This window comes from Pseudorca crassidens, chromosome 3 (genome assembly GCF_039906515.1).
Source record: "Pseudorca crassidens isolate mPseCra1 chromosome 3, mPseCra1.hap1, whole genome shotgun sequence".
Lineage (NCBI taxonomy): Eukaryota > Metazoa > Chordata > Mammalia > Artiodactyla > Delphinidae > Pseudorca > Pseudorca crassidens.
Window position 1 is genome coordinate 58,220,081 of NC_090298.1, and position 22,151 is coordinate 58,242,231.

Genomic DNA, 22,151 nt, shown 5'->3' on the forward strand with positions numbered 1-22,151 from the left:
TTTCTCCCGTAGGAACAATTGAAATCCAAACGACATATGCCGACGTGATTTACCACGTGGGTTGTCTTCTGAATACCAAATACAACACAATGAATTTTAGATAGAGTTTTGTTTAGCCCCTCGGCCAGCATTTGGGCCTGTGGATAAGGATTTGTGTCCAGTCCTCTTAGGGCTTTTTTGGGTCACCTTCCTTGGGCTTATTCAAATGCACCGTGTGCTGAAATTAGTCATTGCTGATGAAGCGCAGGAGGTTATGTGCTTGGGCCTGGAGGCCTGATCTGACCTCTGATCTCTCAGCCTCATCTCATGCTGCTCTGTCCTTTCTCTCCCTGTGGTCCAGCCGTAGGAAGTTCTTCCATTTATGTGAAAGGCCATAAATCTGCCCCTTTTGTACATCTATTTCCTCTTTCAGGAATATCCTCTCCTCCACCCTTTATTCTCAACCTGGTAAACTCTTGTTCGTCTTTCAAGACCCCAGCTCCAGGGTCACTTTCCTCCAAATGCCCATCCAGACACTCCCAATCTGGGTTAGGAGCCTTCCTTGTGATTCTATAGTGTCCAGTAAATCCTTGTGTTACTGTCCACCATATTTTGTCACTTGTTTTCCCTCTGGACTCTTAAGTTGCTATATATTGTTTGTTTGAGATATTTACATACATTGAATGCTCAGATATTAACTCTATTATTCAATCATTTTTGTGGAAAGAATTTCAAGGCACAGAGTACTGCCATCACTCTAGAAAGCTCCCTTCTACCTCTTACCAACCAACCTTCACTCCCAGAAGCAGCTACTCATCTGCTTTCCATCAACCACAGGTTAATTTTGCTTATTCTAGAATGACATGGAATCAAATACTACGTAGCTTTGTGTGTCCAGGGTTTTTTCGCTCAACATACTGTTTTTGAGATGCATCCATGCTGTTGCATGAATCTGTAATTGGTTCCCTTTTATTACTAAGGAATCTTGCTTAGATGAATTTACCACAATTATCCAGTCTTCTGTGGATAGATACCTGGCTTATTTCTAGTTTTTGGCTCTTATAAATAAAACTTCTATAAGCAGTCTGTACAAGGCTTTTTGTGAATTATGTTTTCCCTTTTCTTGGATAAATACCTAGGAGTAGAATTCATCCTAGAATTGGTGCCTATTTAGCTTTTAAGAAACTGGAACAGTTTTTGAAGTGACTGTATGGGCTATAAACTTCCTGGGTGCTGAGACAAAGTCTTGTTCAACTCGGTTTCCCTGGTGTCCGACCCAGTGCAGGGCACATACTAGGCACTCAGTGTTGATTGAAGAGTGAATGGACAAGAAGCTCAAAACAGTTTTCCTTCTGACACACCCTCTCCTAACTGAAAAAATAAATAATGTTCTGTCCATCAAAGGGATGGAAACATGACTGGCTAAATGTGGGCTTATTCCAAGCAGATGAAAAATGGGGAATAACAGCTCCCTTCTGACCCTGCCTTGGACCTACATGTGCAGGTGAAGCCAAGTATGTAGATAGACACGGGACCATAGAAGGGTCCTGATCACCAGCAGCTGCAAAACTTACCTCCTAAAGTTAAAACTCCCAGCATTCCCATTCAAAACCCTCCACAATCTTCCAACACATCCCCACCCCTTTGATTTATCTGCCCTAACTCATAATTCCACCAGACCCAACAGCTCTCTTTTCTTATGGCATCCAGCATTTCCTCCCCTTTGCAGTAGGGGTGAGCTCTACCTAAAATACCTCCTCCCGAGGCCACCTCTTCCTGTTGACATTCTGGCCAGCCAGGCTCAATTCCAGTTCTGTCTTTGCTCTGAAGCCTGTCCTGGCTACCACATCTAAAAATGCTCTCTTTGGAAGATCTCTGAAGTGGTGTCCGCCTGTGGACAGTGTTCATTAGCCTCTTTTATAGTCATCTGTGTCTGCATCTTCCTACTCTGTGAGGTAAGAGGCTATCAGAGGGGCAGTGTGCTTAGTGGCCCCTATTGGTCTGGAAGGCGCTGGGGCCATTGGGCACTAAGTCACTGAGGCTACTTGCTCTTTGCTCTCGGTGGCTGATTCCACTAAAGAGAAGTTAAATTGTATGGTAATGCTGTGGCTCCTTCTTAAGAAGAGTTGTTTACAGAAGAAAGAGATCTAAAAGGAGGAGGATGTAGTGTAAACTTGGGAATTTGTGTCACCTTGTAGATAATTAAAGGGAAATTGGTTTCTTAGGCTCCAGTGTTAGTCATAGGTCACAAGTCAGGAAGCACAAATATTAACATCTAGAGTAGCTCCACATGACATTTGTATGCATAAGACAACGTAAAATCATCTCCTATAGGAAGAGGTGGCTTCAAGGAGTAAAATAATTAATCTTAGTATATATATTCTCATTTGATTCCTGTTTTAATAAAGTCCTAATTTTGCCTCTGTTCTGCAAACTGCCTACTTCTCTAATGGTACAATTTCTAAAAGTATTTAAGTTTAATTTCCAGAAATGTAATATAGTAATCTTTGCTCTGATTGCAAACATAAATATGAAAAGAATGTTGAGTGTGAAAATTTACATTGAACAAAACATTTTCTATATATTATGTTGTACTTCTAAAATTTTAATCATTTTTGAGTGACATAAATTCAAAGCTGCAGTTGGAAAAGATATTTCAGGGTTTGGCTTCTCAGCAAATGTTATTTCAAACAGATAAGAATTACAAAGTGATTCTCGTTTTTAAAAAGAAAAAATTTTATGTTGCTCTGAAAACTGTAAATACCAACTTCTCAGAACAGAAAAAGGCATGTAAGTTCTTTGACATCTCATAATTTTGTAGTTGATCAAGAGAAAAAAACACTCATTTATATACCTTTAAAGGATTGGGTGCCTTTTTTTAAAAGTCTGGTAATAACATAATTATTAAGAAGGAGGTAGAACTAATTAGCTTGGGTGTGTTTGATCTAATTGCTTGCCTTCTTCTGGTTTAAAGAAAAACACTGGATCTGGTATGCTTAAGAATTTTAACATCTGCTTTTCCCTCTGCTGAACCAGTAAGAAGTAAATGCAGCATTAAAATTCCTAGGTTGATTTTCTGCATTATTCACCTGGCAGAGAAATGAATTCAGTTCTTCTTTCAGCAAAATGAGAGGCATAACTCTTTCAGTGTGGGTAGAGTCATGCAGAAGGCAGTTTCCAGTTTTATTGCCATGGTACTTAGGAGTCCCTGGTCTCTACAACCTTAAGAGGAATTCAATGCCATGAAAATACTGCCCTGTCCCTGTAGCTGGAGACCTACATATTGTTTAATTCAGCACAATCTTAAAAAGCTGTCCCTGCTTCTTAACAGGGACTCTGAGGTTGGAACATCTTAATTTGTTTTGATTTAAAATTTGAGCTTGACATATTCCCTGATTACCTGAGTGTATGCACAGTTTGAAACATGTACAAAATTAAGCAGAGGAGTATAATAACTGCTCATGTACCATCACCCAACTTCAAAAAATTAGGAAATTATGACCAGTGGTGATTTATGTAGATTCCTACCCACCAATCCCCCATGCCCAGCAACAACACACACCCTGTGCTATTTTGAAGCAAATTCTAAAAATCATCTGTAAGCATATACTGATACATCAGTATGTATGTACTGATACATACATATCTGAAAGATAAGGCTCTCTTTTTTAAACTATTATCACACCTAGGAAAAATTATCAAAACTTCCATAATATCAACATATAGTCAGGGTTCAGGTTTCCAATTGTTTTATAAATGTAGTACGTGTGTCCTTTTTCCAGCTTGTTTTTTGGACTCAGTATGCAAATAAAGACCACATATTGCAATTAGTTGCTGTGTATTTTCATGCATTTTTTAACATAAAAGTTTTAATTATGAAAATTTCAAACTTACAGAAAAGTACAGAAAATCTGTATCAGGCATGCATTTAACAAATGTTAACTTTATACCATATTTGCTTCAGATATCTCTTTGCCCTTTTTTTATTTGAAAGAAATGTTAGATATGAAATCCCTTCCCCTTATCTTTTTCTTTTTTCCTATTCAGAGTTATCCAATTTCCTATAATTGGTGTATATCATTTCCACAGTGTGTTTTTATGCCATAAACATATATATGTATCAATAAACATTTTTTTGTTTTGTTTTAACAAAACAAAAATATGACATATTGTTTATCGTTTATGGATACATATAAATGTAGTGGAAAACAAAAAATGATATATTGTTTATGGATACATATGTACGTAGTGATAGTATAAAAGAGCCTGCCCTTCTTCCCTTTCTCCCCCGCTCCATGTGCATGTGTGTGTATATGTCTATTTGCAACTTATTTTTTCACTCAACGTGCATATTTGTACATGTAGCACAAATAGTTAATTTTAGACTGCTGTATGCTCTTCCATTACGTGAATAAACACCAGCATATTCATTACCTTACTAATGAGCAATTAGGATGTTTCCAATATTTTTGTATTACAAACGCTTCTCAGTATACATTCTTTTATGCACATCTCCTTGTGCACATGAGTGAGAGTTTATGTAGATTATGAACACCTAGAAGTAGTAGGGATGTCTTTGGTTTCGCTGGGTATTACTGATTTCTCTCTAAAATTGTATAGTATAAGTCTCAGCAGCAATGTACGAGAGGTCGAGTTTCTCCAGATTCTCCCCAACACTTAGCATTGTTAGGCTTCTCAGTATTTGCCGATATCATGGGTATGGAATGGGTAACCCCTTTCTTTCAATTTGTACTTCCCTAATTACCAGTGAGATTTAGTTCTTTTTTAATATTTATTAGCTTTTTAGGTTTCTTCCTCTCTGAAGTGCCTGTTTATAAAGGTTTTTTTCTAACAGCAGATATTAGAACTGCAGAAGTCTCTAATCTTAATTATACAGACATGTTCATTCTTTTAGAATGGGCTCAATATATTTCGTACTTTGAGAAGTAGTTTTCCGAAAAATCATATTTATACTTATATGTAGACATTTAAGATTAGAAAAGGACATTTGTGAGAGCTGAGCCCTTTTAAGATGGAGAAAAATCAACTGTATGAACAGAAGCTACTAAAAATAATGTCATTGTTCTAGCCTACTGAGACTTTAACCATCTGCCTTATTTTTTCATTTGCTCACTTTTTTTCTACCCCCTATATTTTCCTCCAGAGTTCCTATACTTCTCTCAATAACTGATCAATGTTATTTTACACACACTCAACACATTCCAAAATCTATCAGCTTCATCTTCCTTCCTGGAAATTTGCCTTCCAGAATCCTCTGTCCTCTTACTCTAATATGCCCTTGTTGCTGTCCCGGCCAGCAGTGTAGCTGTCACCTGGGACATCTCTTCATATCTCTCCTGTGTTGGATCCTATTGTCCTCAGTCCCAATCCTTCTCTTTTATGGCATATTCCTTTATTTGTTGGAGCATATCTCTAAATCTTCCTAAGAAAAGATCTAATAATGAAAGGATTTTTTTTTCCAAATCAGTTGAAATGTCTTTTTCATTTCCTTTATTTATTTTTGCTACTTTTATACTTGGATTTTATAATATATCTGGGCTTAGAATTCTATACCCAAATTATTTTCCTTCAGAATTCTGAAGGATTTGATTCTTCCACTTCTCAGCGTTGCTGTTAAGAAGTCTGATTCCATTCTGATTCCTAATTCTTTGTTTGCAACCTGTTTGTGCTTTAGGAAGCCTCTAGAATTATCGCTTTATTCATTCTTGGATGAATTTTATAATATGCTTTAGTCTAGTCTTTTGTTAAAATCATTTTTACTGGTTATTCATTAGACTCTTTCAATCAAGAAATATATTTCCTTCGAATCTGTGACATTTTCTTCTTTAAAAAATTGCTTCTCTTCAGTTTTATCTTACTGGAACTGTTTCCAATTATAAATTGGACCTCTTGGAGCCTCTGATTTTTCTGTTTTGTTTTTTCTATTTATTTCCATTTCTTCATGTTTTTGTTCTACTTCCTGGGAGATGTTCTCATCCTTGACCTCCTACTTTTCCTGATTTTTTAAAAAATTCAGCAGCATATTTTTAATTTCTAAGAGATTTTTCCTTGTTCTCTTATAGTTCCTATTTTATGGAATCTTGTTTGGTGGCCGAAATATCTTAAAAATTTTTTTGAAGATGTTAATTATGGTTTTTGGATGTTTTCTTCAGCTTCTTGTGTTCCTGAGTTGTGTTCCATTTTCAAGTTAGGTTTATTTTAAGCTCTCCTTTTCATATTCCATAGTGTACTTACTATTGTGGATTGGTGTGAGGTTTGAATTGAATGCTTGACTCAAGGTCAAATAATGTTAGTGGCTTAAAGAGAGAAGCCCTATTACGCAGTTCTATCTTGGCTACATTTTTAGCTTCATTCCTACTGAGAAGACAAGAATTAGAATAAATGAAATTGTAAGGTACTTTCTAAACATAAGAATTCCAAATTGGTGATTCCCACAACTCTAATTACAGTAGGTAGAATTTTTGAATAAGGTATTCACTAATTCATTCATTCATTTGACATTATATGTTGACACCTACTGTTGTTAGGAACTGAAATTTACTCAGATATTGTTGGACTAGATGTACATCTTTTAGTTCCTATTTCTTAAAAAATGTTACTTTTTAGTTTTAAGTAAACTCAAGACTAAAGAATAGGAATCCAAATTCTAAAAGAACATTATCAATTCACTGCTCTGGACAAATGGACTCAGTATCATTTTTTTTTTTTTAATATGGACCATTTTTAAAGTCTTTATTGAATTTGGTACAACATTGCTACTGTTTTATGTTTTGTGTTTTTTGGGTTTTTTTTTTTTTTTTTTTTTGCGGTACGCGGGCCTCTCACTGTCGCGGCCCCTCCCGTTGCGGAGCAGAAGCTCCGGACGCGCAGGCTCAGCGACCATGACTCACGGGCCCAGCCGCTCCGCGGCATGTGGGATCTTCCCGGACCGGGGCACGAACCCATGTCCCCTGCATCGGCAGGCGGACTCCCAACCACTGTGCCACCAGGGAAGCCCTATGTTTTGGTTTTTTTGGCCGTGAGGCATGTGGAATCTTCGCTCCCCAACCAGGGATCAAACCCGCACCTACTGCATTGGAAGGCAAGGTCTTAACCACTGGACTGCCCGGGAAGTCCCCACGGTATCGTTATTACACCTTAAAAAATTTAACAGTTTTTACTTAAAATCATACTCTCAGTACTTGAATTTCTCTGATTGTCTCAATTTTTTTTCCCTTGGTTTGTTTGCATTGGGATCCAAATAGTTTCATGTATTGCATTTGGTTTGTATATCTCACGAGTCTTTTAATCTAAAGTTCCCTTGCCTTTAAAAAAAATCTTACAACTTGTTGAAAAGACTGGGTTGCTTATTTGGTGAAAAGACATTTTTTTTTCTGAAAGAAATATATTTTATGAAAAATTTTCTACATTCTGGATTTTGCTGATTGCATCCCTGTGGTGTCACTTAACGTAGTCTTCTGTCTCTATATTTCCTGTAAACTGGTAGTTGGGAATAGATATTTGATATTTGACTAGATGCAGGCTTTATTTTTTGACATGAAAACATCTTCATAGATGGAGTTGTCTGTTTCCTATGTTGTAGATGTTGTATATTTCCTCTTGCATCCCATCAGGAGGCTTGAGGTGTCTGTTTCTCTCTTTGCGATATTAAGATTGACCCGTGGGTTCGGATGTTGTCCATCCATTATTAAAGTTCCCCATCAGCTCTTCTCCTAATGCTTTTAGCAGCCATTGATGACGATTGCCCGAGTCTGCTATAGATGTTATATACAGGGTCAAGAGTCTCTGAATTTGGAAAACCTCACCTATTTCCAGCTTCCCACCCCTGATTTATTCTGGCATCTTGGTCATTTATTGTCTCTTTCTTTCTTAGTCTATAATAGATTTATTATTCTCTAGTGCACTATTCCCCAAAGTATATTACATGGAACACAACACTGAAAAGTACACTGTGAGAAAAAGCTCCCCGAGTTTGGGACCTGCCACATACAGTTTTTCCCTTTCAGAGATTAATAATACAGGTGAGCCTATTAAAGTTCTGGGGAATTTGTCAATAAAGAAACTTGATTAACCCGGAGTTTCATCAACTTACTTGACCACTGTATTCTTTTATCATTAATACCTATTAGTATCCTGATTGGAGAAACACACTTTGAAATGCATCTCAGAGAAGAGGGGAAGGTGGAAGCACTTGCCCCGTTCTCCCGTGGGACTTGCTGATGTTAAGGTCATGACTCAGTAACACGGGCACCCTTCTGGGTGAGAGAGTGTGAGAGCAAATCAAAGTTCACACAGAGACAATTGACGTATCATAATGCATCTTGTGTTAACATAATTGTAACTTCATTGTATTGATTGCTTCAATTGCTGTGTTTCTTATCAGTGTTACCTACATAACCAACATAGATTATTCCAAATATGTTAATTACTGGTAAGAAAATAAAGTCCAACTCTAACAGTCACAACTTTAAAAAATTATGAGTTTGCTTTCTTACATTACACATTTACACGTATACAACCCCAGAGTACACTTCGGTTATTTTATTTCAGGTGCAGGATTGGTACGTGAGGAGTAATGAAGGGAATCCTAACACTCATTGAGGTCATTGGCTTCAGATATCCAGATTGGTTTTTATGCCAGATGTTCACATGCTGTTTGTGGCTCACTATGGGAAATGCAGTTGAGCAAAAGCAGTGAGGGAGAAAAATTTTCCTTAGCTCTGAGGACACGTTGAGTTTTGTGCATTAAGTGTTTTCCATTAGAAAGAAAATGCTGTGCATTAATGCTCCTGAGAAAAAAGTAGTGATTGCCAGTAATGCCATCAGGAAACAATTTTGTAAATGTTTCACAGTATAAGCATGAATCGATCATTAAATGGGTGAATACAACTTATTTTGCAGACTTGGAATATGAATGACAATTTGTTTGAGGTGGTGTTATTCTAGGAAAGTGTGAATTTTGATTATAGGAACTTGCACGAGGGATACAGTAGTAAAGAGTATGAGTCGGAACACTTCATTAAAATAACCAAGAACAGAGCCAGGACCCAGAGACATGAAGCTCTGTTTTGTGAGTCTTTTTGGGGAGAATGGATTGGGATAAGACACGGAGAGGGCTGACACACATCATCAATGATCCGACCGTTGACTCAACGTGCTTTTGTAGCACTGGGCTGCTGGCTGTCTGGCCATTGGGTAATGTGGAGTTAAATTCAGACCTGGACATTAATGTTTATGATGGAAGTTATCCTGGTGCTTTGAAATTGAAACAAAGCTTTTCTTTAAAAATTATTAGGATTTAAAATGCTTTTCTATTCAGAAAAAGGCAAAGACTACATGAATTAAATATTTTAAAACAATAGACAACCACTTTCTTTATGACAAACTACTGTTAGGTTTGCTGTTCATAGAAGGGAAGATCAAGTGTAGATTTTGACCGTGGACCTTATCTTCCACTCATTAGGTAGCTTTCCAAATCCTGTGCTCTGAGGGCTGTGTGGGCTCAACTCAAATACGTGTTGTAGGGAAGACTGAAAGTAGAAGGGTGGGGCATATACCCGGAAATTACCCTTAAAACATTATTTTGAATGCAACTTAAGGTAATAAATTTGTATTCCTTGAGCAGAAAGCAGTTGAAAAATGCATTCACTGTTGCACTTCTAGAGTAGTATTTGGCGCATTACTGAGCCAAAACACAGGTGTAAACAATCTCCTACAGTATAAGAAGTTTAAGAGGCCTGAATGATGATTTCAGTTCAGTCCTTCATGAACTGGAGCCCAGAGAGCGGAAGTGACTCGCCCAAGGTTACACTGACCTTGTGGCTTAAAAGATTTCATTCACTTCTCAGCTTGGGAGACACTTCATTCGTTTTCAGTGCGACACGTGGTTGCATTTTACACCTTGACTTTACAGTCTGGTCTTGCAAATAACCAATTATCCAGTTGGCTCAAAAGAATAATGATGATGGTGAGCTGACGCAGGGAAGGCCAATTTTTCTTCCCGCTCGTGTCAGCTTTGCAGGTGCCAATCCCTATGGTTGTATGTCATCCAGATCCCACATTCTCTTCCTTCATAGTTTGAAATTCCAATAGCAGGTGAGCAAAGTGTGAAAATGATAAATGCAAATGTCAACAAATGCATTTTTAGCCCTTCAAGGCTACAATGAAGGGCTAAACATAGGGGGATTTGGGGAACTGTCTCTGGGTATCAGCGCATCATACAGCCCATGGCCTGGGTGTTTTCTGCCCCCTGCCCATAAGACAAAGGGGATAGGACCAGCCAAAATGTGTATACTTATCATTTTTAGAAACTTCCTGAGAAGACTGACTTAGACCCTACAGTGAGACTGAGGAAATTTCTTGTGAAGGAAGAAGTTTTAGGCTGTGAAGAAAAGTTCAGCTAAATAGGAAAAAAAAAAAACGTGCATCAAGATTCTGCTTCTCCACTTGGTTTAGCTAGGCTTTGATGTGTTTTAGCCTATTTGTCCTTATTTTAAGGTTAATAATGCTCACTCTGTTGAGTTTCCAGAGGTATGGGAAGGATCAAATTATTTCTTTTATGTCAACTAAGAGGGACAGTTGTGTTGAGACAGTAGATTAAAAGGTTCTTTGTAGTTTGAAGTTTTGTTTCATCATAAGAGCATTTGGTTTTTTATCTGACCAAATTATGATTGTGTTAATATTTCTTTGCTTATTAAAAAATGAGGTATTCTGGTTTTTTTTGAATTTCTGAATTTTATTTTATTTATTTTTTTATACAGCAGGTTCTTATTAGTTATCCATTTTATACGTATTAGTGTATACATGTCAATCCCAATCGCCCAATTCATCACACCCCCCCCACCCCCACCACCACTTTCCCCCCTTGGTGTCCATATGTTTGTTCTCTACATCTGTGTCTCAATTTCTGCCCTGCAAACCGGTTCATTTGTACCATTTTTCTAGGATCCACATATATGCGTTAATATACGATATTTGTTTTTCTCTTTCTGACTTACTACACTCTGTATGACAGTCTCTAGATCATCCACGTCTCAACAAACGACCCAATTTCGCTCCTTTTTATGGCTGAGTAATATTCCATTGTATGCATGTACCACATCTTCTTTATCCATTCGTCTGTCGATGGGCATTTAGTTGCTTTCATGACATTGCTATTGTAAATAATGCTGCAATGAACATTGGGGTGCATGTGTCTTTTTGAATTATGGTTTTCTCTGGATATATGCCCAGTAGTGGGATTGCTGGGTCATACGGTAATTCTATTTTTAGGTTTTTAAGGAATCTCCATACTGTTCTCCATAGTGGCTGTATCAATTTACAGAGGGTTTACAAGAGGGTTTACGATTTACAAGAGGGTTCTTTTCTCCACAAAAAAAGAGGTATTCTATTTTTATTTCCAGTAATTTACAGGCATTTTGATCACAAATAAAATTGGATGATTAATTCTACTCCCCAAGAATTCTGCTTTCTGAATCAACGAGGGTTTATTTTAACAAATGTTTTTTCAGTTTAGGGTTCTATATGACGATCATACTCTCTAGGGTAGAGCGTGTGGAAGAAGGTGGCTGACCTTGAGAAATATACAATTGCTGTGCTGGAGTCCTTTCAGGGTTGAAATGGAGTAATAAAATCAGAAATCACAGAACGGTTTCTAATTTCAAAGACAGACTGTCTGACCTTGCCTAAGTAGTTCAGGTAGAAACCAAGAAGGAATGTGGAGAAGGAAATTGAGTTCCCCTCCAGGTGACACACAAGCGCAACATCAATACATATGGGATTACAACGTGGGCCATTGATTCACTTTAGGGTCCAGGAGATGTTTTTCTCCTGTATTTTTATTATTTGAAAATATTCTGATTAAATCTCTCTCTCTGCCTGCCTTATACTCACACACAAATGAAAAACCTCCCCCCATGTTTACTCTTGGTTCTCTATCTTCCTGAACTGGAGCCTACAATTTAAGATAAAAGAATTCTTTCTGAAATGTATTTGGTTCTTGGGCTCTTTTTGAACAAGTCTTTTCTTGAAAGCATGAAGGGGACTTCCCAGATGCCTAGAATCACCAGTATTTTGGATTCTTTGCTACATGTTTCCTACCCCAGAGGAAGGAAGCTTACATGGATTAAGGACTTCCGTTCTGCCCGGCTTTGCCACATTTGTCAGCAATCGCGTCCCAACAACTGCCTCTTTCAATGCATGATTGTTCATTCTCCCTGTAGCGCTTCTTGCGCCCTGGCTGGACCTTCTGTGGGCCAGTAGGCAGCGCTGTGGTTGGTGGCTGAGGTGAACTGTTCTCCAGTTGGTCAGCCTCTGCTAGATGGAAGTTCTGAGGCATGTTTTTGTTTTTTAGGTTGCATAATATTAAACATCAGTAGTTTAACTGGGAATGTTTAGTTTTAGAGGTGAAATGGTTTTATTTCAATGGCTAGGAAAAGGAGTTAAAAGTGTGAAAATGTGTGATGACCACAGACAGGCGAAGGACAGAGAACATTCTAGGTTGATCTGTATTGCCCTGATAGTGAAATCATTGCCTGGGTTTTTTTTTGTGTTTACCTGATTGAATGAGGGAGGTTCCTAATTTTATAGTAATTACTGTGTCGGTTTGGAGGAGCTCAGAATGTCTTTTTTCTTTCTTTTGTTGGTAAGTGTTCAAAATTTGGTACTTAGGGAGGTTAAGCATTACACATCCAGGGTGTCTTAATTCTGCAAAGATGGTCAAGTCATTTCCAGCACAACAAGAAATGGGGACCATGAGAATCTTGAGCAGATGAGCAAGTGGGAATGATCCTCTGAGTTCAAATCTGGATTACTTCCTAGCTGCACGATGGGCAAGAATTTAGCCTGAGCCTCAGTTTCCCAATCTGTAAATTGTGCGTTACAACATTTTGAGGTTTGAGGAGATGACGACTGTAAAAGGCCTGGAACAGGTGCTGTGCCCACCGTACACATGGTGGATTTGGAGGCATTTTCAGTAGTCATGTTTTCAGCAGTGAGTGAGAGCCCAATGTTTGAGGTATGGGATTAGGATCAACAGAATCAAGTCACCCCAATGTAAATGGATTTTTTTTCTTTGTGCCCCATTGATACCTAGAGTTAGGGATGGCCTAAACCTTTGAGCAGAGCTGTGGAGTGCAGCCTCACCTCCTTTCCCCAACCCCTCCCTTCCCCTCCCCTCCTTTCCCTTCCCCTTCCCCCTTCCCTCTCCTCCCCTCCCTTCTATTTTCTCCCCTCCCTTCTCCTCCCCGCCTCTCCCCTCCCCTCCTCCCAGGGTCCTCCTGGGCTGGCTTTGGAGGTACAGGTCAGCTCCTCCAGGTGACCTGTGCCTACTTCCTGTGGCCCTGGCTGCCCCTCTCCCGCTGGCTCTGCCTCCTATTGGAAGAAGTGACGAAAGGGGGTGTAGCAAAGGAAGCCGCATCCCTGAAGGTGGAGCCCTGTGAGGACATTTTGCTCTTCATTCCAGCCAGGCCTTGCTTCCTGTCTTCGCTAATAACCAAAGATCCTTGTCAGGAGCGTAAAAATTGCAAGCATTTTTGTCATCAGAGTGCTGGCGGTTATGTGTATCCATCTAAATAATAGAGCCTTTGAATAAAATGTGGCAAGGATTAGAATGACCTCTTGTTAATGCCTGAAAAAAGAACAGGTGGGCCTCAGGGCTCTGCATCTTCCCCACCTGGGTTTCCACGTAGACTGCTTTTTGCTCCAGCTGAAGCTGGTTATTTGTAATTTTCCCACATAGCTAAGCTTCCGGGAGGAAGGTCAGTGGAGCAATGCAGAGAATATGGTTTGCAGCAACAGCCTTGCTTTCTTTTCAAATCAAAATCCCCCTTTGCCTTTCCTTTAAACCATGTACTAAAGGGTTTTATCAGAAAAGGGAAAATGGGCTGTGCCCTGCTGTTGCTAGGTAACCAGAAAAATAACAAACCCAGTCAGTTGTTACCAGAATGATTTTCCCCAGGAACCTGGTTCCTTTTGCTAAGTGATCTGTGTGGTGTTAACAGATTTGCATAATGGTGAGGCTGGAGGGTCTCCATCCTTCATCTCCTTTCTCCCCTCCCCTCTCCCCATATCGGGAAATTCCCAGGTACCTTATTTGAGTCTTCCAGATCAGTTCTTGACTTTGAGTTACTCTGAGGGAAGATGCGGTGCAGATGCAAATATGGCTTATTGCACACAGCCGGAGTAGGTAACTGTATTTCTAAGACGTTGAACCCATTTTTAAAAATAACTGGGCACCCCCTTCTCAGCAGGTGCAGTGTTTGAACAGCCCACAAATGGTAACAAGTTTTTGTTTGACGGTTTTGCTGGGAGTATTTTGTAAAGGTTATTTTTAGCCACAGGAGATGTTTGTACACCCAACCAACCATTTTAGTGATTTTGATTAAATCATTAGATATCCATTTCATTCCTTTCTCACTGGACTCGTCATTCTCTCCGTGGCTAGCTCTATGGCCACAGCATTTCCCAATCTTCGAGGGCTCTGACTCTGACTCCTAGTTTCACCTGACTTGTAGGTCTCAAGCTGACTCTCCTGTGACCTGTGCTGTCTGTTTGTTGCAGATTTGGACCTCTCTCAGACTGCATGCCCGCCCCCCCAGGACTCAAATCCGCATGGCCCTCAGCTGCAAACGTTCATAGCAGAAGCAAAGTTAAATCTACAGAGAGTAACCAGACAAGACGGCGAAACTGGAGATGGAGCAGAAGAAACTATTGTTTACCTCTAATTGTGTTGTTATTTTTCCAAATGAAACAAAATACAGGCATTTGGGGAAGAATTTTTTTTTCCTTTCCTGATGTGTGTGTGACTGTGTCCAAATTGCTTTAGGAGTAATGTTTAATATTTCGTGCAAGTTTATTTTGGGGGCATGAGTCTAATAATTAAATTATTGAAAACAACTCTGTTTGTATCGTCATTAACTTATCACACCTAATTCCAGACTCCTGGAGGAGAAATTAACTTAGATAAGCAGAAATATGTTCAAAGTTGTTATGACCCTAGAGTAAAATTCCATATTGTATTTTCTACAGGATCATTTGTTTTTTGAAATGCCTTTTGAGATCTAGGTGAAGCACTTTGGATGGAAAGAGTGATATAATTGGCAAATTTTCACAATCACAGCAGCTGATTAGGAGGAGTGACCTCAGGGCCCTCAAAGGCCAGGAGGATGTGGAAAAGAACTTTTCTTAGCTACTCTTTGGGACATCAAAGGGGTCACCCCTGGTGGTGAGCTGTCACAGTCACCAAGCAACCGAGGTACCCTATTTGGACCCCTGTCCTAACCGGGTGGCCACTCTGCTGTGGACACAGTCTGGACTCTTGGGACCTGGGGCAGAGACTGTTCAGATGCACCTTCGTGGTCCTAATGCTTGTGGGCTTTGAATTCAGTCATAGTTCAGCGGCATCTTTCAACACAGCCCAGAGGCACGGCCCCAGCAAGTCGGTTCGAGGTAAACGTTAGTAGCAACACTTTGCTCGGTTCGAGGTAAAGTTTAGTAGCAACACTTTGCTACCGAAGTAAGACTTTATTAGCCCTTGCTTCTCGCAGCTGGCCCTGCCTCCTTTTGGTCCTGGGAGCACCAAAGACCACCACTCACTGGAGGGATCGCTGCCCAGCAGTTACTGAAGGACAAAAGCTGCTCTCTCGGTGAAGCTTGTGGCCTGAATGTGCTTTTCCACAAAGGAAAACTGGCGCATCTTGCTTTCAAGGTACTATGGGTCTCTGTGTGAGAAAATAAACCAGGAAATGTTTTCAGCTTGTTCTTCAGAAGTGTTTGTGTGTGTTTTGGTCAGTGTCAATAAATATCTATTCCCTTGCTAGTTTACTTTGAAATTTTAAAACTGTTTAGAACCATAGTAAAATACACATTTCACACTCAAACACAATCTCCCTTTATTAAAAATGAAAATAAAGGAGGAATACTAAATTCACCCAGGCTTGCAACACTTACCAGGAGGGAGCTGTGATAGGAAGAGAAAAAAATTCACCCTGGTTCCGTTATGGTTTTTTCCCACTTAAGTTACCAGTGGAATAACGAACCTATATTTTCACTTGGGCAAGTCTAATCTGAGTTTTAAAAAACACCTTTTTGGGGGACACTCTTTTCTGACTCTTGCCTCTTCTGGCCATTTTGGTCACAATCGTATTAACAGATTCAGAGACTAATTTTCACAGAATGGATGATAGCTTGTTAAAATTTTAATCAGTCTCTTCATCTCCAAGATGAACTCCTAAATTATAAGGTGCATCTTCTATTCCTAAAGACATCTAGAGAGAAAGATCTATCTTCCCTCTCTCTCCAATAATGTCTATTCCAGAATTCTCTATCCTTCAAATAAAAAGCGTATAGATATTTCAGTATAAATCCTTGCTCTGATAACTATAAATATCTTTCCGTTTTTCCTGACAGAGGCTATGGAAATAACCATACGTGAAAATAGGTAAAGATGTTCAAAATCCCCACGGAGTTCTTTAAAAATACATATGCTCGGTTGATTTTCAAGCCCTGCAAACTCTGGGGCTTTGTGTAGCCACCCAGGGGAAGCTTCAGCATTATTTGATATATCTCTATTCATAGATTCCTCTTGGTAATTTTTAAATTTAATATTATGACTTCTCAACTGAATCTAAGTCTCAACGCTTTCTTGATAAGTTCTTCCTTTTCACTTTGTCCTCGCTATGTAATCAGCTCAGATTTCGTGGAATTCACTCTGGCTCTAAAAGAAATTCACTCATCTGAGGAGAAAACCACCCTGTTTCTCAGCATCATAAATAAGTTTCCCTCAAAGGATATTTCCCACCGATCGAAGATCTTGAGGAAACCTTCATCCCTTTAGAGATTTGTTGCAGAAAGGAAAACAACATTTTTGCCCTGTTCCTTCCAGGTTTCATACATTCATGTGCATCTCATTTGTAGTCCAAACTTCTCTGCACTTCATCAGGGCTGTGTAATTGCTGGAGTCCTTCCTGCGACACTTCCAGCCCACTCTCAAATGGAGCCCTGCTCATTCAGAAAAGGGGGAAAATTATCGCTGCAGAAGTGGTGGTGGTGATGTTGTGTGTAAGGGCTATATAAAATGAAGAAGGTGAGCAAGCTAAAATCATGGGATTAGTGAAAGTGAAAAGGAGTATGTTTTCCTTCTTATGACCTGGGACACACCATTCAAACTCAGGATCAAACGGAGGTTTTTAAGGTTCAACCATCGCTGTCTTTCTCAATGAGAGAGGCATGGCAGTAGAGTATCCTGGAGCCAGACCTTCCACTTCCTGGCTGTGTCCTTGGCCTGTCACTTACCTCTCTAGGTCTTAGTTTCCTCATCTATAAAGCAGGGATGATTACCTTACAGAACTGTGAGAGTTAAATGATTATGTAATGTGCTTAGAACAGTACCTGGGGCATAGTAATCACTCAACATATGCTAGCTATTATTATCATATCATAAGCTTTTTCTAATAATTGGTCAGCCTGGTCCCAGTCCTTAGGCAGATTGCACCTGCACAGCCAGAAGCAGTGAATAGAGGGGTCAGGTGCCTGGAGATGGCTAGCTCTAAGAGTGGACTAAAGCTTCATAAGGTTAGCTTTCAACTCATTTGCATCTCTAAACCTCCAGTCAACTCATTCAGTAAACATTTATTGACCCTCTGCTAAAGGCCAAACGATGTTAGGAAGCCTGTAAAGATGAATATGCCTGCAAATTGTTGGAAAAGACAAACACATGAACAGATAACTGAGAAACACATATCACCATGGGAGCTCAGAGAAAGGGCATGTTGGGGCCAGTAATATGTGGAATGAAGGGAGTTGTCCTAAAGTAGAAGATGCCTGAGGCTTGAAATAGAAGTAGAGTCGGAGGGTGTGGAAGAGACATTCCAAGTAAGGAGAGAAACCCAAGCAAAAGTCCAGAGACACAAAAGAAAAGACCACTGGAGTACACATTTGGAGGTACTGCAGAATGTGTTTCTCCCCTCTGGATCAAGGTATCCAGGGAGAAAATCCATCTATCTCGGACTCTTCCAAGCGCTCTGGTACAAGTGGTGGAAAACATGGAAGTGTCTCTCTCAACTTGGTAACTGATCAGGTTCCATAGAGAGCTGGATTATGGAGGACTGCTGAAACCCTGGGGAAGCATTAGTCAAATCCATTTCACCTGCCTTCACTAATCAAGGTCATCTACAAAAGACTTGCCTGTCCTCCAGGTGGCACGGAGCCGAAACAAGATGTTTGCCCCAGTTGTTCTCCGGGAATTGGAGTCAGCTGTGTCTAGTTGGAGCTGCCCGGTTAAGACTGGATAGGACCAGGACCCTCCAACTGGGCATGCGTGAGTGTCCGCTCCGTGACCTTTTGACGTCAGGGGGCTGAAAACTCCACCCTCAGAGCACGCCAAGCGCCTCCGTTTTAGAACGTGCAGAGCCCTGGAGCTTAGTTACACCTGAGCAGAGCCATGATTACCGCAGATTTTTCCGATCCTTTCCCCACGCTCCCCACGCCTTATCCAGCCCTGCCTCTTTATTTGTTATCCCATAAATATCCCAGCCCCTAAGCCCTTTGCTTTTTCTGGGAGGTGGATTTGAGATGCGCTCTTTCGTGCTTCTCCCTTGGCCTTGCGAATAAGCCCCACTCTTTGCTGCAAACCTCGGCGTCTCGGCATTTTGGCTTGCTGAGCGCTGGGTAAAATGACACCATGACCCCTCACCCTTCCACATCCACCTCCACCATAAAGCAACTGGGTTGTGGTCAAATGGCCAGTTGGGTATCTACCTACTGATCCTAAGCCACAAGAAACCAAAAGTAAAGGGATTCCTGGGGGCTACCTGAAGATGCTTCTTGGAAGAGAGGGAGCAGAGTTTTAAGTGGAGGAATAAAGTGATGGGGAGGGAAGAAGTCTCACTTTGCTCTTCTGCTTTATTTTCTTATCTCTGGTTCAGTAAAGTTTTCTTCCTAAGGTTTTATCTTTTCTTTCCTTTGGAACATATTCCTGTTTTCTCCTTTTACCTGACTCTGGGGGGTTTCTGTATATTAGATGAGACAGCCACCTCTCCAGATCTTGCAGGATTGCTCTTGTTGTAGGAGATGAACCTTATTGTTCAAACCTGCCCTAGCTTTTGGTTATCTCCCAAACCTTCGTGATCGCCCAAGCAGCCTATTTTATTTTTCGTGGCTCCCAGTGTTTGAGGTGTGCCAAGACCTATCTGTCCTAAAGGTGGGCGGGAGGACCTCAGTCAGCATGTAGGTTTAGGCTGTTTACGAAGCCAGACCCTCAGGCAGCAGCTTCAAAATATATATATACAGTGCTATGGGAACGCAAGCGAAAGCCCTGCTGGCCAAGAGAGCCGGGCGATCTGGAGGTGTCCTCTGGATGACAGTTGCAAAAACTAGGGCACCAGAAGAGTGTATCAACTCCCTTCTGGGGGATACCGGTGAGCTGGAGCCAGGCAGAGGGAGGGCGCAAAGATGGTGGCATCCCTGCCTCTGTTGCCCTGGGCTGCAGCTGCAAAAACCTGGGGCACCCCCGTGGGAGATGCTAGTGCAGGGAGAGGGAAGTTGGCTTTAGGGAGGCGCCAGCCGGAGGGGAGGCGGCACCTGCAGAGGGTACAACAACTGGACTCCACTGGCTTTAGGGAGTGCCAGTGTCTCCATCCCCATTCCGGAAAAGTGCGGGGCTCCGCCCTGTAGGCTGAGGCTTTACGATCAGCACGTGAATCTCTTTCACATAAAGTCTGTGCGCTTCTCGAAGGGCTGCTTCTGCACCGGGTCCTGGAGAGAGTGAGGCTGAAACCCTTTAAAAGCTGGTTCTCAGGTCCCTACAGCCCTTTGGGTCTTGGGGCTGTGAGCCCCACTGCTTTTCAAGCCAGGTGTTTGGGGGACTTGTCAAGTGCTGCTATCAAAAATTGGGGTGCCTGATGTGAGGGGTAAACCCTTTGTTCCTTGGGGAGAAGTTCGTGAGTTCCATCCAGATGGTGGGTTGCCATGCTGGGGGTTTAGGGTGAGACCACATCTCAGCCTCTCCTACTCGCCTCCGTGTGGGCCTTTTCTTGTTTTCTGATGCGGTGGAGCTGTTTTGCTAGTCTAGGTCTTTTTCAGAGAAAATTGTTCCATATGCTCCTGTAGATTTGGTGTGTCCAGGGGAGGAGGTGACTACATGGGATCTTCCTATATCACTATCTTGACCACCGCCTGCCTTTTTTTATCAGCTTTACCCCTCACCCCATCTTCATCTACCACTTAAGGCTTTGTGGACAAGAAAAAGGAGTAGAGAGGACACATGGAAGAAAGATTCCACGGTGATCCTGTGATTACCACCAAGAGTCCACCATGTTCTTTCCCGACAGCCTGTCAGGCACAGAGCTCCCTCTAATAAGCGTGACAGAGGCCGTGAAAAGGTAGGGAAAAATCAGACTTGGGCTTTGCTTACTGAACTTCCCTAGGGCCACAGGGTCACACAGCGCCACTTACATTGTCTGGATTTGCTCGTGGAATCCAGCGTGAATGGGATCTCTTGGAGTTGCACAATCCCGCAGCCTTGCTTCTGAGCTAAGTTCCCTTATCGATGAAAGGGGATAATACTAGACATGCCTTGCAGGGCTGTTGTGAAAACTCAATGAGTGAAGCCTAGTACAGTAAACGCCACACAGTAACCACTCTAAAAATGATAGCAGGGGTTACCTGCTGGTGATAGGGGTGGGAGGAAGGCGAGCTTGAGCTAAATTAGCTGGGGCATCACTGCTTCAGTTTTTCACAGCCCATCTTCCTTTGCCCTGGGAGATGTCCATGGTCTAACCAAGCCTGCCATGATGCTGCATTCAGAGTAGGAGCTTCACGAGACTTATTCAGTTGAGAGGATGAGCGGATGAACAGGAGCCTTTGGAAATCTGAGATCAAAGAGGTGACAGAACTAGAACTAGAACCCTGATCCTGTTTCCATTCCATTTCTTTGCCTCTGGCTTGTGAGTTCAAAGCCGTTCCTTTAAGCTGGTCATTGAATATTGTTTTGGGTGAAGTAACTTGAAGGGGGACCATGGTTCAGTAGTTTTGTAGAAGCTTCATGGCTGAGAAACTTCAACACGCCCTTAATCGAATCCTACTAGCCTGCCTACCAATAAAACTCTCTGGAGAGAGGAAAGTCAGAAGTTTTACTTACAACAGCCAAAAAGCTCATAGAGACAGTTGTCTGCGGACGAAGAATGAACTTGGTGAGAAACAAGGATTATACTTTCTTTGCTCATTTCACTAGATACCATGGTTACATTAGAGAACTGGCCCTTATTCCTGCAGGAGCCCCCAACCCTCCCTTCCCCAATGACTTGTCTTTCATTCAGTTTGGAGATACGTCATCCCCAGGGCCAATGTCCCCAGGCCCCACAGAGTTCCAGTCACTGGGGAAGGTTCAGGAAGTTCCCCTTCTTGTTCAGAGGCTCAACTGGGTGCCCCAATGTATATCATAGAAGGGATCTGATTTTCTACTAAAATGAGTTTTGACTTACCCAAGAGTTTGTCTAAATTCTTTTCTTCTCCCTCCTCAGTGGGTTTTGGGTTGTTTCCCTTTCACTGCTTCCTTCTTTGAATAGGCAAAGGAGTTGGAACTCTGATGAGTGGTTTACTTCTTGTTAGCAACCCAAGTTAAACATTTAATGACGGAGCTGGTATGGACTGAACCACTACTTGGGGGTAAATGGCTGACTTCACTTGTCCATGCTCTCTTTACCACCGCGCCCCACAACACCGTACGTAAGGTCTGAGCAGGTTTTCCGGAGAGTTGTCAGTGTTTCTTTTTATTATCGCTAACGTAACAGCTTCAAATATAAACGCAAATACAGCCAGCGTCAAGGAGAGCATCTGTAGAGGCCATGGAGCTAAAAGAGACTCTCAGAGATGTGCTTGACTTTTCCCTTGGCAGCGTTCATGGCCCCCTTGGAAAGACTCAGTGAACCTCTCTGCTACTGGCAAGCTCTAATTTGGGGAAGAAGTTGGCGGGTGCCCGCAAAGAACAATAGGCTTTTAATTAAGGTCTGTAGGGCCAGAAGCTCAGGAAGCCCCCCTCCTGCTGAATTTCTTTTTAACACTTGCATTTCTTCAAACTGCCCTACAAACAATAACTGTATGCTGCGTCAGGGTAACTGTGGTCATTAACCTTCTGTAGCACAGGAATTTCTTGT

General features: G+C 41.3%; 1 protein-coding gene across 2 annotated transcripts in view; it reads left to right on the forward strand.

Annotated features, from left to right (window-relative positions):
* Positions 1-15,814, forward strand: part of ARHGEF28 (Rho guanine nucleotide exchange factor 28) — a 311,689-nt gene extending 295,875 nt beyond the window's left edge. For both annotated transcript variants that reach the window (XM_067730988.1, XM_067730989.1), the window contains one exon: positions 14,560-15,814. In XM_067730988.1, coding sequence (XP_067587089.1) covers positions 14,560-14,723 — 164 coding nt within the window. In that variant the 3' untranslated portion in view covers positions 14,724-15,814. The remainder of the gene's footprint in view (positions 1-14,559) is intronic.
* The last annotated feature ends 6,337 nt before the right edge of the window (positions 15,815-22,151 follow it).